Here is a 16,390-nt window from a genome sequence, read left to right as displayed (position 1 = left end):
CCTTGCAGAGGAAAGGAGAGGAGGACACGCCTTGCAGAGGAAAGGAGAGGAGGACACGCCTTGCAGAGGAAAGGAGAGGAGGACACGCCTTGCAGAGGAAAGGAGAGGAGGACACGCCTTGCAGAGGAAAGGAGAGGAGGACACGCCTTGCAGAGGAAAGGAGAGGAGGACACGCCTTGCAGAGGAAAGGAGAGGAGGACACGCCTTGCAGAGGAAAGGAGAGGAGGACACGCCTTGCAGAGGAAAGGAGAGGAGGACACGCCTTGCAGAGGAAAGGAGGGAGGACACGCCTTGCAGAGGAAAGGAGGGAGGACACGCCTTGCAGAGGAAAGGAGGGAGGACACGCCTTGCAGAGGAAAGGAGGGAGGACACGCCTTGCAGAGGAAAGGAGGGAGGACACGCCTTGCAGAGGAAAGGAGGGAGGACACGCCTTGCAGAGGAAAGGAGGGAGGACACGCCTTGCAGAGGAAAGGAGGGAGGACACGCCTTGCAGAGGAAAGGAGGGGAGAGGAGGACACGCCTTGCAGAGGAAAGGAGGGGAGAGGAGGACACGCCTTGCAGAGGAAAGGAGGGGAGGACACGCCTTGCAGAGGAAAGGAAAGGACACGCCTTGCAGAGGAGAGGAGGACACGCCTTGCAGGGGAAAGGAGAGGAGAGGAGGACACGCCTTGCAGAGGAAAGGAGAGGAGAGGAGGACACGCCTTGCAGAGGAAAGGAAAGGAGGACACGCCTTGCAGAGGAGAGGAGGACACGCCTTGCAGAGGAGAGGAGGACACGCCTTGCAGAGGAGAGGAGGACACGCCTTGCAGAGGAAAGGAGGACACGCCTTGCAGAGGAAAGGAGGACACGCCTTGCAGAGGAAAGGAGAGGAGAGGAGGACATACCTTGCAGAGGAAAGGAGAGGAGAGGAGGACACGCCTTGCAGAGGAAAGGAGAGGAGAGGAGAGGAGGACACGCCTTGCCAGAGGAAAGGAGAGGAGGACACGCCTTGCAGAGGAAAGGAGAGGAGAGGAGGACACGCCTTGCAGAGGAAAGGAGAGGAGGACACGCCTTGCAGAGGAAAGGAGAGGAGGACACGCCTTGCAGAGGAGAGGAGGACACGCCTTGCAGAGGAAAGGAGAGGAGGACACGCCTTGCAGAGGAAAGGAGAGGAGGACACGCCTTGCAGAGGAAAGGAGAGGAGAGGAGGACACGCCTTGCAGAGGAAAGGAGAGGACACGCCTAGCAGAGGAAAGGAGAGGAGAGGAGGACACGCCTTGCAGAGGAAAGGAGAGGAGGACACGCCTTGCATAACTAGCCTGACAGCCCTGTTGAACAGGGACAGGAGGAGTGTTAGTGGAGCGTTGAGGGGGGTGGCAGCGTGGCTGTGCGATCCCCAGTGTTTGGAGATTGATCTAATGCTTTAATAGGCCAGTATCTCTCAGACTGGAGAGATTACCATGACCCGGGTCAGCAGAAGGCAGGGAGCGTGCTTCTATAACACCTCACGTTGTGTGACTAACACTCCACTCTGACCGGGAGGGGGGCTCGTCTCTGAAAACACGACCATGCTAAGGGTTTACTTAAAACATGGGAAATCTGAGGCGGTTTCAGTTGCTCACACTATTATACCGCTCATCTTGGATGCAAGCATGTTAATGCAGAGGTGTTAAATAACATGTTTTGGCATTGTAGGGTAGACAAGTGTAGTGACACCTTAGAATCATCAGGACACATCCTAGGATCTCTGGAGTTCAGCAGATCACATGTTGGGGACATTGTCAGAGCGTTCTACAAAGTGTGATTGTGACAGAGTTGTTAACCAGGCAGATGGTAGTCTAGCAGTTAAGAGCATTGGGAAAGTAACCAAAAGGTTGCTGGTTTGAGTCCCCGAGCCTACTAGCTGAAAAATCTGTCTACGTGCTCTTCAGCAAGGCACTTATCCAGAGATACTTACAGGAGCAATTAGGGTTAAGAAGTCTGCTAAAACATGGTTTCCCAAACTCGGTCCTGGCGCCCAACCGGGTCCACATATGGTTTCTGCCCTAGCACTACTCAGCTGATTCAAATAATCCAAGCTTGATGACGCGGGCGCCAGGACCGAGTTCAAGAAACACTGTGCTAAATGACTACAATATAATGACCGTATGACCATATGTTGTTCCTCGTGCTGCACCCATTCAGACTGACTAGTACCTTTTCACCGAACACCAAATCCTCCCACTGCCACCTGTTTAGGTTACCGTAGAAATGGTCAAAGAGCCCCTACATCAAATAAAACATCTGCGAGCTCCTAACAGAGAACATGAAAGACAAAATGAGAGAGAAACATATTGAATGGAAGGATGGCTGGTGTCAAACTGATGCATAAGTAGGGAGCGTTATACAACGCTGTTGCACACCGTTACAAAACAACTCCAATTCACAGACAGTAAGTACAATGTAAAACACCCTTGTTCTTCACTACAATGTATAACACCACCCTGGTTCTGCACTACAATGTATAACACCACCCTGGTTCTGCACTACAATGTATAACACCACCCTGGTTCTGCACTACAATGTATAACACCACCCTGGTTCTGCACTACAATGTATAACACCACCCTGGTTCTGAACTACAATGTATAACACCACACGGGTTCTGTACTACAATGTATAACACCACCCTGGTTCTGCACTACAATGTATAACACCACGCGGGTTCTGCACTACAATGTATAACACCACGCGGGTTCTGAACTACAATGTATAACACCACCCTGGTTCTGCACTACAATGTATAACACCACCCTGGTTCTGCACTACAATGTATAACACCACCCTGGTTCTGAACTACAATGTATAACACCACCCTGGTTCTGAACTACAATGTATAACACCACCCTGGTTCTGAACTACAATGTATAACACCACCCTGGTTCTGCACTACAATGTATAACACCACCCTGGTTCTGCACTACAATGTATAACACCACCCTGGTTCTGCACTACAATGTATAACACCACCCTGGTTCTTCACTACAATGTATAACACCACCCTGGTTCTTCACTACAATGTATAACACCACCCTGGTTCTGAACTACAATGTATAACACCACCCTGGTTCTGAACTACAATGTATAACACCACCCTGGTTCTGCACTACAATGTATAACACCACCCTGGTTCTGCACTACAATGTATAACACCACCCTGGTTCTGAACTACAATGTATAACACCACCCTGGTTCTGCACTACAATGTATAACACCACCCTGGTTCTGAACTACAATGTATAACACCACCCTGGTTCTGAACTACAATGTATAACACCACCCTGGTTCTGCACTACAATGTATAACACCACCCTGGTTCTGAACTACAATGTATAACACCACCCTGGTTCTGAACTACAATGTATAACACCACCCTGGTTCTGAACTACAATGTATAACACCACGCGGGTTCTGTACTACAATGTATAACACCACCCTGGTTCTGAACTACAATGTATAACACCACCCTGGTTCTGAACTACAATGTATAACACCACCCTGGTTCTGAACTACAATGTATAACACCACCCTGGTTCTGAACTACAATGTATAACACCACGCGGGTTCTGTACTACAATGTATAACACCACCCTGGTTCTGCACTACAATGTATAACACCACCCTGGTTCTGAACTACAATGTATAACACCACCCTGGTTCTGAACTACAATGTATAACACCACCCTGGTTCTGAACTACAATGTATAACACCACCCTGGTTCTGAACTACAATGTATAACACCACGCGGGTTCTGCACTACAATGTATAACACCACCCTGGTTCTTCATCATCATCATTCAGATCTCACTAACAACAAATTATTAATCCACACATCGTTCTTCAGTAATCATTGATTCAGCCTGAAAGTGTCCTCCTCAGTCATCACATCACCCCCACCTGCTGCTGTCCTAAGAGTCAGTGACACTCCCCTCCCACCAAGGAGGATCAGGGTGCCAGCAGGGTTCAGAGGTCACCTACCTGCAAAGGTCTCCGCCCCCTCCAGCAGCAGCATGCTTAGAATCTCCGTGGGGGGGTGGGGGGGGTGATGCTACCCCCCGCTTGCCGCTTCTCTCTGTGTAGTCTCTCTCACTCTCTCTGTTACCCGTCTCTGAGGCTGGGGGAGCAGGTGGCCTGACTACCGCCGTCTGCTCCGAAACTCACTAACTCACTTCCTCTAGTGAAAAAAGTCTTTGCCTAAAAGCTGTAAGGCAGAACCTGGCTTCTTGTTCTACTTTTGGTCTTTGGCGTTACCGGTTTATCTGAGGAGTTTTTTCCCCCTACTAACTGATTGACAGGATGAGTGAGTGGCAGTACGCTAGCTCATCCCTGTCCTAAGCGGCAATATGAGTCGAGTCAGGCTCTTAAAAACCAGGATACTCTACTAAAAAGTCATTACATAACATTTCATGCTGGAGCTGGGGGCCTCGTCAGGGGGGCTGTCTACATACGCACACCGCTACCCTATGTTACGGAAGAGAGGGAGAGAAAGAGCAGAGATGACGGCTGGGCAGAAGGAGCAGCATGTGTGCCGTGTAAAACAGGGGAGAGACTGCAGGCAGGGGCGCTCGAAAGACAGAAAAGCAATGGAAATATTTCAATTGTCTGCATCTTGATCATGTAAGAAGTACGAACTTAATCATGTAGTTAGGAGGATGATGTGGCCAAATGATAAAGGACATGTCACGTCTAAACATATGCACTCTTGAAGGATGGAGAAGAGAAAAACAGAGAAAAATTTAAAAAATAGACCAAAACTTGACAATACAATAAAATGTATGAAACCTCTCTCCACGGCTATTCAGCTACTGCTAAAGCGAGATTCCCCCTTACTCAAGATTCCACCTCCTCCTAGCCAAGACACCCAAGACATCAGTAGAACTCAAACCCCCAAAACAGGTTTAGACACTTTTACCCATGACCTCTGTATAAGCAATGATATCCTCCTACTCTAGAATGGGTCTCATCTCTGTCCTCTTGCCAAGCCAGAGTATCCATGTCAGCTCCACTCTGCCACACTGCCACAGACTTCCAGAGTATTGAGAGCATGGTTCTGTAAGCAGAGCCACAGACACAAGGGACAATTATAAAACAATGAGGGGCTGAAAGCAGCCCAGCTCTGTCTGGCCGTCACAAACACCCCTTCCACCGGGAGAGTCGCCCCACCAACTGACACCCATGTCGCCATGATGTCAGCAGGCCCCTCAGTGAGGCTGCCTTAGGTAAAGGAGGTAAGAGTTCATTCGGACAGAGGGAACAGATGGAATGAGGAAAATGTAAGAGAGGTGGGGGCGCTCAAAACAACGGTGGAGCCAGGTCCCGTGACCTTTCCAAACACCCACCTTTCCCGGATCACTTTACAAACACTCACGTGGAGGCTGCACACACACTAAAACACATTTTTACAATCCCCTCCCCTTGTGGAGGAAAGAGCTAGAAACAAGAGGGTGGGAGGGAGAGGAAAGAAGAGGTAGAAGCAGCCCTATAAAGATTGCTAGCTTGACAATATAGGAGTCTCCTCTCATCCCAAAGAGTAGGCCATTTCCCCCATGCTCAACTTTGCCACAGATCTCCATAGACATGCCTTTACTTTGCTCAAGTCTCTTAGCTCACATTTCTCTGTTTACATAAACAGTCTCAGCAAATGAAAGGGGGCATGAACTGGGTAATTGACACTGATAAACATTCAAATCCATGTCAGAATGTTCCTGTTGAGTGACACAGCAAAAGGAAAGCAGGGGAAAAACAATGTGCTGGATTTGTTTACTGCTGTACAAACAGACTTCCCTGCTATTATCACCAACCAACACAGATACACACATACAAAAAAGAAAAACACACACAAAACTCTTAAGAGCTGTTGTCTTTGCTGGGGAGCAGCTATTTGTTGACAGTGACAGCCTTAAGGAGTCAGCATGCTTCATCTAGGGCCTAGGCGCCAACCGAACTGAACTCGGCTATCCCAACGAGTGTGCTCGCATACTCCCTTAAAAGACCTACACTTGAAAAAGGGAGAAAAAAATCATTGGAAATAGTACTGTTTGTCAATTTTGAGACGCCGTAGCCAGTATACGCTTCCTCAAAATAGTCAGAATTAATCGAAGATAACTCATGAAATCTGTCATTAATTTTGACATTTTCATTTTGACGTTTTAGTCACGCAATTTTACATCCAACTAACATGGTTTCTTAATGAAAAAATGTGCATGAAAATGAGTCAGCTCTCGTTGAATGACAACAAAGACTATTGAAGAATCTCTACTGTCGACCAATCACCGACGAAGGAGCGTAAACTTCGGCGCCGAACTTCGGCTTGCTTCCAGAAATGTTTTTCTGTGCCCGAACAGCCGACAAAACCCTAGCAGAAGTCCAAAACGTCACAAAATGTTGTCATGATATACCCCCCCCACCCCCAGTCTGTTCTCATGATGGTTCTTTCCAGGCCAGGCTGTGCCTCTAGTTCCCTGTCACCTTCGCTCACCCAATATCCAGGTCACAAACACGGCTCACACACTCAACTTGACCTAGAAACAGGAGCTTCTGCCGGGCAGAGGAACCAGCCCTGGGCCCTCTGAGCTGTAACATGGTGCTTTAAACCCGACTACTGTAACTTTTGGCTGCATATCCATGGTCTAGCATACATAAAACACACATTCGCACACACACCCATGACCTTGTACAGAGCTTCCCCCTGGTCTTGTCTCCAGGTTATTTTCAGCTGCTCTCAGCTCCCCTTGACTATTTTTCAAACTACATTTTTGACTAATGGCTCCTGTTGTTCTCTGACACGTGCTGCAGCTCTGTGCCGCTTCAAAGGAACCAGGGGGTGGGGAGCCGCTTCACAGGAACCAGGGGGTGGGGTGCCGCTTCACAGGAACCAGGGGGTGGGGTGCCGCTTCAAAGGAACCAGGGGGTGGGGTGCCGCTTCACAGGAACCAGGGGGTGGGGTGCCGCTTCACAGGAACCAGGGGGTGGGGAGCCGCTTCACAGGAACCAGGGGGTGGGGAGCCGCTTCACAGGAACCAGGGGGTGGGGAGCCGCTTCACAGGAACCAGGGGGTGGGGAGCCGCTTCACAGGAACCAGGGGGTGGGGAGCCGCTTCACAGGAACCAGGGGGTGGGGAGCCGCTTCACAGGAACCAGGGGGTGGGGAGCCGCTTCACAGGAACCAGGGGGTGGGGAGCCGCTTCACAGGAACCAGGGGGTGGGGAGCCGCTTCACAGGAACCAGGGGGTGGGGAGCCGCTTCACAGGAACCAGGGGGTGGGGAGCCGCTTCACAGGAACCAGGGGGTGGGGAGCCGCTTCACAGGAACCAGGGGGTGGGGAGCCGCTTCACAGGAACCAGGGGGTGGGGAGCCGCTTCACAGGAACCAGGGGGTGGGGAGCCGCTTCACAGGAACCAGGGGATGGGGAGCCGCTTCACAGGAACCAGGGGGTGGGGAGCCGCTTCACAGAAACCAGGGGGTGGGGAGCCGCTTCACAGGAACCAGGGGGTGGGGAGCCGCTTCACAGAAACCAGGGGGTGGGGAGCCGCTTCACAGAAACCAGGGGGTGGGGAGCCGCTTCACAGAAACCAGGGGGTGGGGAGCCGCTTCACAGAAACCAGGGAATGGGGAGCCGCTTCACAGGAAGCAGGGGGTGGGGAGCCGCTTCACAGGAACCAGGGGGTGGGGAGCCGCTTCACAGGAACCAGGGGGTGGGGGGCCCCATACAGTCCCCCTGCCTGTCTGCCTTCCTCCCCTCTGCCTCTCCCCGTAGGCCCCTCTCTCTGCCTGCAGCATGTCTGTCTGTCCCCCCGCCCCATACAGTCCCCCTGCAGTCTGCCTCTCTCCCTGCCTGCCTTCCTCCTCTGCATGCAGGACTGCCACCCTGCCTGCCACCTTGTAGGCCCCTCTCCCTGACTGCCACCTTGCATGTCTCCCTGTCTGCCTCTATCCCTGACTGCCCCCTTGCATGTCTCCCTGCCTGTCTGCCTCTCCCCTGGTCTGTCTCTCTCCCTGCCTGCAGCATGTCAGTCTGTCCCGCCGCTTCACACAGTCAGTCACTCTATGCTTTGCTTATGGCACGGCCTCTCTCTGTCCGTCGGACCTCGGCTGCTACCCTACCTATACTTTTCCCACTGCCTCCATCTGGCTGCTAGTGTTGTTTTGAACTACACACAGAGGGAAGGTGGAGGGCCACAGCACAGAGGGAAGGTGGAGGGCACAAACATAGCACCTCATATAGGGCTGCTGCTACACGACTGAGCTCTCACACCAGCACAAGGGAACCAGAGGGAGAGGGGGATGGGAGGAAGAAAAGAAAGAGAAGATAAGTGGGAACTGAACTTCCTGTGGGAGCGTTGGTAAGGTATCGCAGCAAAAGTATTGGTAGAGGAGAAAGAAGACAGGGAGAGGAAGAGAATATAAGTACGCTCACGACTTAGAGAAAGGGGGAGAGAGCGAGCGTCCAGGCTCCAGTTGTTATGGCGACAGAAACAGCGCAGAGCAGGTGGCATAGGTGACAGTCTGTGTGACCATTATCCGAGAGGAAAGAGGGAGGGGCGAGAGAACGAGCACCAAAGAAACTTCAGAGCCCAGATGAATATGTCCATTTAAGTCACATAAGAGAAAGAACAGTTACATTGGCCAGCATACATGAGTCACATGGCAACATACAGGCTGTTGCTGCCCCAATGACGACAAACACAAATGTTCTTATGCATTAAGCTTCCTGTGTGTGTGGTGCTCCATCTTCCATGGCCTCTGGCAGACAAGTTGACTCAGATAGATTCTGTATCAACAGCACATGTTGGACTGCTTGGTTGTGGCGTACTAAGGATGGCATGGCTGTGACGGTCTTGAAATTTGAGGTTACAGTAATTGGCCAGACCAATGTACAGGATGTACACATCATTCTGGGGAATTGGCGGATACTTCCCTATTACCATTACACTGTTATTATCAGTAGCATTTCTTTACTATTATTCAAGTTATTAGCTCTAAGTATTAGTCTAGTACACAATCTAAGAAATGTCAGATTGGAGAGGATTGTCACATTAACACATAGGTTATCAATCTAAGCAATGTCAGATTGGAGAGGATTGTCACATTAACACATAGTGACATTTCTTAGATTGATAACCTATCGTATTACACTCCATTACTGGTTTTTCCTTTTCTTTCCCTTTTAATTTATTTTTTGTATTGTTTGATGCATCCATTTGTGTAAATGTATGTTACTGTTGTCTTACGCCTATGAAAAAAAGGGGAGATCACAATTCTTTGCACACTTGTTTACATGGATTTGCTTCGTAATAAAAACCAAATTTGAAAGAAGTCAATGCACTTTGTTATTATTATACTGAACAAAACTATAAAAGCAACATGCAACAATTTCAAAGATTTTACTGAGGACAGTTCATAAAAGGAAATCAGACAATTTAAATAAATAAGACCCTAATCTATAGATTTCAATTGAGTGGCAATACAGATAAGCATCCGTTGGTCACAGATACCTAAAAAAAAAAGTAGGTGCGTGGAGAAACCAGTCAATATCTGGTGTGACCACCATTTGGCTCATGCAGTGCGACATCTCCTTTGCATAGCTTTATTTTTCTTTCCATTTTACCTTTATTTATACAGTTTTTTTCTCATTGAGATAATATCTCTTTTCCAAGAGAGACCTGGTCCAATAGCAACAGGGGGAACAACGTTTCAGACAAAACAACTTACATACACTAACACAACATTAAACAAAACTATAAACACACATACAGTACAACAATTACATATTACATTAAAAACACAAACATCTTGATCATGCTGTTGATTGTGGCCTGTGGAATGTTGTCCCACGCTGTTCCACTCCTCTTCAATGGCTGTGTGAAGTTACTGGATATTGGTGGAAACTAATGCTAATCAATAAAAACGTCTTCAACTCGCTGCTCTGTTTTGATCGTTTGCAATGGATATTGGCGGGAACTGGAACATGCTGCCGTACAAGTTGATCCAGAGCATCCCAAACATGCTCAATGGGTGAGATGTCTGGTGAGTATGCAGGCCATGGAAGAACTGGGACATTTTCAGCTTCCAGGAATTGTGTACAGATCCTTGAGACATGGGGCTGTGCATTATCATGCTGAAACATGAGGTGATGGAGGCAGACAAATGGCACAACAATGGGCCTCAGGATCTCATCACGGTATCTCTGTGCATTCAAATTGCCATCAATAAAATGCAATTGTGTTCGTTGTCCATAGCTTATGTCTGCCCATACCATAACTCCACCGCCACCATGGGGGACTCTGTTCACAACGTTGACATCAGCAAACCAATCGCTCACACGACGCCATACACGTGGTCTGCGGTTGAGGCTGGTTGGATGTACTGCCAAATTCTCTAAAACAACGTTGGAGGTGGTTATGGTAGAGAAAATAACATTGAATTCTCTGGCAACAGCTCTGGTGGACATTCCTGCAGTCATCATGACAATTAAACGCTCCCTCAAAACTTGAGACTTCTGTGGCATTGTGTTGTGTGACAGAACTGCACATTTTAGAGTGGCCTTTCATTGTCCAGCACAAGGTGCACCTGTGTAATGATCAAGCTGTTTAATCATTATCTTGATATGCCACATAACCTTTCAGTGCTATCCATCCCGGATCCGGGAGCATCCTCATCAAAAAAGCTGACTAGCATAGCCTAGCCTAACGGGACAGGGATATCATATAATATAATTTCATGAAATCACAAGTCCAATACAGCAAATGAAAGATAAACATCTTGTGAATCCAGCCATCATTTCTGATTTTAAAAATGTTTTACAGCGAAAACACAATATGTATTTATATTAGCTAACCACAATAGCCAAACACACAACGCCATGTTTTCACCATGTTTCCACCGCATAGGTAGCTTTCACAAAACCCAGAAATAGAGATAAAATGAATCACTAACCTTGAACAACTTCATCACATGACAGTCTTATAACATCATGTTATACAATACATTTCTGTTTTGTTAAAAAATGTGCATATTTGAGGTATAAATCGTAGTTTTACATTGCAGCCACCATCACAAATAGCACCAAAGCAGCCAGAATAATTACAGAGAGCAACGTGAAATACATAAATACTCATTATAAAACATTTATGAAAAATACATGGTGTACAGCAAATGAAAGATAAACATCTTGTGAATCCAGACAATATTTCCGATTTTTAAGTATTTTACAGCGAAAACACAATAGAGAATTATATTAGCTCACTACAATAGCCAAACACACACAGCCATTTATTCACCGCCAACATAGCTTTTGCAAAAACCAGCAATAGAAATACAATTAATCACTAACCTTTGGACAACTTCATCAGATGAAGTATAACATGATGTCTTATAACATCATGTTATACAATACATTTATGTTTTTTTCGAAAATGTGCATATTTAGAGCTGCAAATCGTGGTTATACATTGTGAATATGTAGCAACATTTCCCCAGAATGTCCGGAGATATTTTGGACACTGACCTAATCTGACCAAAGAACTCATCATAAACTTTACATAAAAATACTTGTTGTATGGCAAATGAAAGATACACTGGTTCTTAATGCAATCGCTGCGTAAGATAAAAAAAATAAAATAAATGAAATAACATCATAAATATTCTCTTACATCAGAATGTTGTGCAATGAGTCCTAGGTCCAGAATAAATCGTTGTTTGGTTTTAGAATGTCCATTTCTTTTGTCGAATTAGCAACTTTGGCTAGCATTGTGGCGCGAACATGCCCATCAACTCTTGGCGCCTGGAACGAAAAATTCCAAAATTCCCAATAAACGTCGAAAAAAACTGGTCAAACTGGGGCGGCAGGGTAGCCTAGTGGTTAGAGCGTTGGACTAGTAACTGGAAGGTTGCAAGTTCAAATCCCCGAGCTGACAAGGTACAAATCTGTCGTTCTGCCCCTGAACAGGCAGTTAACCCACTGTTCCTAGGCCGTCATTGAAAATAAGAATTTGTTCTTAACTGACTTGCCTAGTTAAATAAAGGTAAAAAAAAACTAAAAAAAAAACTGTTGAAAATCCTACTTTATGATGTTCTTCTCATTTGTTTACAACAAAATCAGAGCCGGAGCAATTCATAGTGTATTCCGAACGCTTTTCAGAAGACAATGTGAGGTTCCCCGGCGCCCAGATGAAAACTGACAAAAGAGCAGACCTGTCACTCCAAAAGCTCTTATTCGGCCTCACATCAAGCAAGACACCCCATTCAACCTTCTACTGCCTGTTGACATCTAGTGGAAGGCGTATGAAGTGCATACAGATCCATAAATAAAAGCCAGTTGAATAGGCGGGCCCTGACACAGAGCCTCATTTTCAGAATTTTCACTTCCTATTTGGAAGTTTGCTGCCAAATGAGTTCTGTTTTACTCACAGATATAATTCAAACAGTTTTAGAAACTTCAGAGTGTTTTCTATCCAATAGTAATAATAATATGCATATTGTATGATCTAGAACAGAGTACGAGGCCGTTTAATTTGGGCACGATTTTTTCCAAAGTGAAAACAGCGCCCCCTATTAAGAAGAAGTTTTAAGGTAGATGGATTATCTTGACAAAAGGCTTAAATGCTCACTAACAGGGATGTAAACAAGTTTGTGCACAAGATTTGAGGGAATAAAGCTTTGTGTGTATGGAACATTTCTGGGATTTCAGCTCATGAAACCATCACTTCACGTTAGTGGTTATATTTTTGTTTATGTATATACAGTTGAAGTCGGAAGTTTACATACACTTAGTTTGGCGTCATTAAAACTCTTTTTTAAACCCCTACACAAATTTCTTGTTAACAAACTATCGTTTTGGCAAGTCGGTTAGAACATCTACTTTGTGAATGACACAAGTCATTTTTCTAACAATTGTTTACAGACAGATTATTTCACTGTAACACAATTCCAGTGGGTCAGAAGTTTACATACACTAAGTTGACTGTGCCTTTAAACAAGCGTGGAAAATTACAGAACATGATGTCATGGCTTTATAAGCTTCTGATAGGCTAATTGACATAATTTGAGTCAATTGGGAGGTGTACCTGTGGATGTATTTCAAGGCTTACCTTCAAACTCAGTGCCTCTTTGCTTGACATCATGGGCAAATCAAAAGAAATCAGCCAAGACCTCAGAAAACAAAACTGTAGACCTCCACAAGTCTGGTTCATCCTTGGGAGCAATTTCCAAACGCCTGAAGGTACCACGTTTATCTGTACAAACAATAGTACACAAGTATAAACACCATGGGACCATGCAGCCGTCATACCGCTCAAGAAGGAGACGCATTCTGTCTCCTAGAGATGAACGTACGTTGGTGCAAAAAGTGCAAATCAATCCCAGAACAACAGCAATGGACCTTGTGAAGATGCTGGAGGAAACAGGTACAAAAGTATCTATATCCACAGTAAAACGAGTCCTATATAGACACAAACTGAAAGGCCGCTCAGCAAGGAAGAAGCCACTGCTCCAAAACCGCCATAAAAAAGCCAGACTACGGTTTGCAACTGCACATGGGGACAAAGATCGTACTTTTTGGAGAAATGTCCTTTGGTCTGATGAAACAAAAATATAACTGTTTGGCCATAATGACCATTGTTATGTCAGTGTTCTGCCATGGCCAGCGAAGAGCCCAGGATCTCAATCCCATTGAGCGTGTCTGGGACCTGTTGGATTGGAGGGTGAGGGCTAGGGTTCCCTCCATAAATGTCCAGGAACTTGCAGTTGCCTTGGTGGAAGAGTGGGGTAACATCTCACAGCAATAACTGTCTAATCTGGTGCAGTCCATGAGGAGGAGATGCACTGCAGTACTTAATGCAGCTGGTGGCCACACCAGATACTGACTGTTTCTTTTGATTTGATCCCCCACCCCCTTGTCCAGGGACACATTATTCCATGTATGTTAGTCACATGTCTGTGGAACTTGTTCAGTTAATTTAGTTTATGTCTCAGTTGTTATGTTCATACACATATTTACACATGTTAAGTTTGCTGAAAATAAACGCAGTTGACAGTGAGAGGACGTTTCTGTTTTTGCTGATTTTCAAAGAAGCTTGGATCATCATTATTTGGACCGTATACTGTAGGTTAAGCCATATCTGTTTATGCTCCAATAACATATTTAAAATCATCCATCTACCTTGATGATCTGTTTGGACAATTTGCACATTTGGATCAAAATCACTGTTAATTAATATCATCACCCCTTTTGAATTTCTTTGCCCATGGGAGAAATATATTTCACCCCGCCCTCCCAAATAAAATAATATCCTCTATCTTAATTTACATAATTAGCTATTCATATTTCTAATAATGTAGGCAGTTTACGCAAAGGATTGTTACCTCTTACCAGTATTGCCAATACCCCAATTACATTATAGCAAGCAATTATTATTTTAACAAACAATTAGTGATTCATCCTATATTGTCCCTAACATCTTTTACTCCCTCCCAACAGTTGTGGGATACAGACACACAAACACTCACTCTCAACCCCTTTCCCCCACAACAACCATAGACTCAGATTCTCAACAGTTGCATCATCCCAGAGCACAACTCAAAAAGGGTCTTGATTTACAAATACATATGCAGTTGCAGCTGTATGAGAAGGAATGCAAAACTGAGCAAAAAAAGGGCAGAAATGGGGAGATTTGATTAACAATTGTCACGTCCTAAGTGAGAGAGATCAGATATACCCCCTTCCCCTGAAACACCCACACAGTCCCCCGTTGTGACCATATTCCCAAGCATCTCTGTGCAGTCAGACCTTTGATGATTTTGTGCCACCGGGGCCACAATAATATGCCCCCTTTCAATGTCCGAGTGTGACCCCCCCGCCCCATGGGTTACTGCAGCTAGTGTTGCCAGCACTGCCACTGCCTGGGTGGGGGCACCCCACTGGAATCCCCACCGGCTAGGTACAAGGTCATCAAGGTTCTCATTAGCAGCTTTGAGAATGTCCTTGTATATTATGCTCTCCCATCAGGGGGCTCTGGCTTTTCAGGACCAACCCTGCCAGGCAGGCTCAGAATCTTGAGGGGGCGGTGCTGCTCTAGAAGGTCTCTGACCACATTTTGGCTGCATAAAGGCAGCTTACAGCAGGCCTAGGGTTGCACATTTTGGGGAATATTCAGAGGTGGAAACTTTCCGTGGCAATTAACAGGAATATATGGGAATTAATGGAAATATATGCAAATTAAATATTTATACCATTTAAAATGTAGATATTTGCATTGGATATATTTAGCATATCATATGGAGACAGAAACATACACCTTTTACGTTAACACAAGTAGACAATTGCAAATGATTAAATCCTTACAATAGAAAAAAACACACAATTTACTTACGAATTGAACTTAAATGAAATGAGTTGACTCGTCACATGGGATGACTTCACTGAATAACAAAAGGGGATATTGAATGATCCAATGATCCATCGAATCTCCCAAAAACATTTTCAACATACATCTGTAAAATGATGGTCTAGAAACTAAAGCTTTGGTGGTCTTCCTCTCAGGCTTCCATGTCTTCTCCATGGACCTCCTCAATGTCCACCTCCTGATCATCAGACTCTGAGGCCTCATCTTCACTGTCACTTTCCAACCTTGTTGAATATGGCTCGTTGTCAGGCTGAAAAGCCTCAAATTTGCCCGGATGGCCACCAATTTTTCAACCCTTGTATTGGTCAGCCTTTTGCGTGCTTTGGTGTGTGTGTTCCCAAACAAGGACCAGTTGCGCTCTGAGGTGGCTGATGTTGGTGGGATTTGGAGGATGATGGAGGCAACAGGGGAAAGAGCCTCAGATCCACAAAGTCCCTTCCACCAGGTGGCTGATGAGATATGTTGGCATGACTGCCATATTGCATCTCCATCCCAAAGTCCTTGTTTCAAAGTGTACTTCTCCAGACTGCCAAGAACCTTGCCCTCATCCAGGCCAAGGTGGCGAGACATGGTAGTGATGACACCATAGGCCTTGTTGATTCTCTGCACCAGACAGGATGCTCTTGCCAGCATACTTGGTGTCCAACATGTACGCTGCGGCGTGTATGGGCTTCAGGCAGAAGTCTTCATGCTTTTTGTTGCATTTCAGAACTGCAGTTTCCTCTGCTTGGAGCAACAGTGAAGTGGGCAGGGCAGTACAGATTTATTTTCTTACATCTGCAAGCAGTCTGAACATCAGACAGGATGGCATTGTCTCCCTCAATCCGTGCAATGGCTACTGCTATAGGTTTCAAGCTGCGTACCACTGTCTACCAAAATACATATGCTGTCCATATCACCAGACTGTGATATGGCCATTTCTTGGAGACTCCTTCCCCTCCAGGAGACTGTCAAATAGATCATTGGGTGTT

The 16,390-nt window shown here is 46.2% G+C and overlaps 1 protein-coding gene across 2 annotated transcripts in view; it reads right to left on the bottom strand.

Moving 5' to 3' along the window:
- Nucleotides 1-16,390, bottom strand: part of LOC129860969 (helicase ARIP4-like) — a 91,386-nt gene that overhangs the window by 56,781 nt on the left and 18,215 nt on the right. The window contains exon 1 of one of the 2 annotated variants that reach the window (XM_055931947.1): nt 3,998-4,401. The exons of the other annotated variant lie outside the window; for it this stretch is intronic. Coding sequence (XP_055787922.1) covers nt 3,998-4,031 — 34 coding nt within the window. The 5' untranslated portion in view covers nt 4,032-4,401. Of the gene's footprint in view, nt 1-3,997; nt 4,402-16,390 lie in introns of those variants that run through there. 2 annotated transcript variants of the gene reach the window in all.

Source organism: Salvelinus fontinalis, chromosome 8 (genome assembly GCF_029448725.1).
Source record: "Salvelinus fontinalis isolate EN_2023a chromosome 8, ASM2944872v1, whole genome shotgun sequence".
Lineage (NCBI taxonomy): Eukaryota > Metazoa > Chordata > Actinopteri > Salmoniformes > Salmonidae > Salvelinus > Salvelinus fontinalis.
The sequence above is the reverse complement of the archived record's forward strand: the minus strand, read 5'-3'. Positions and strand labels throughout refer to the sequence as shown.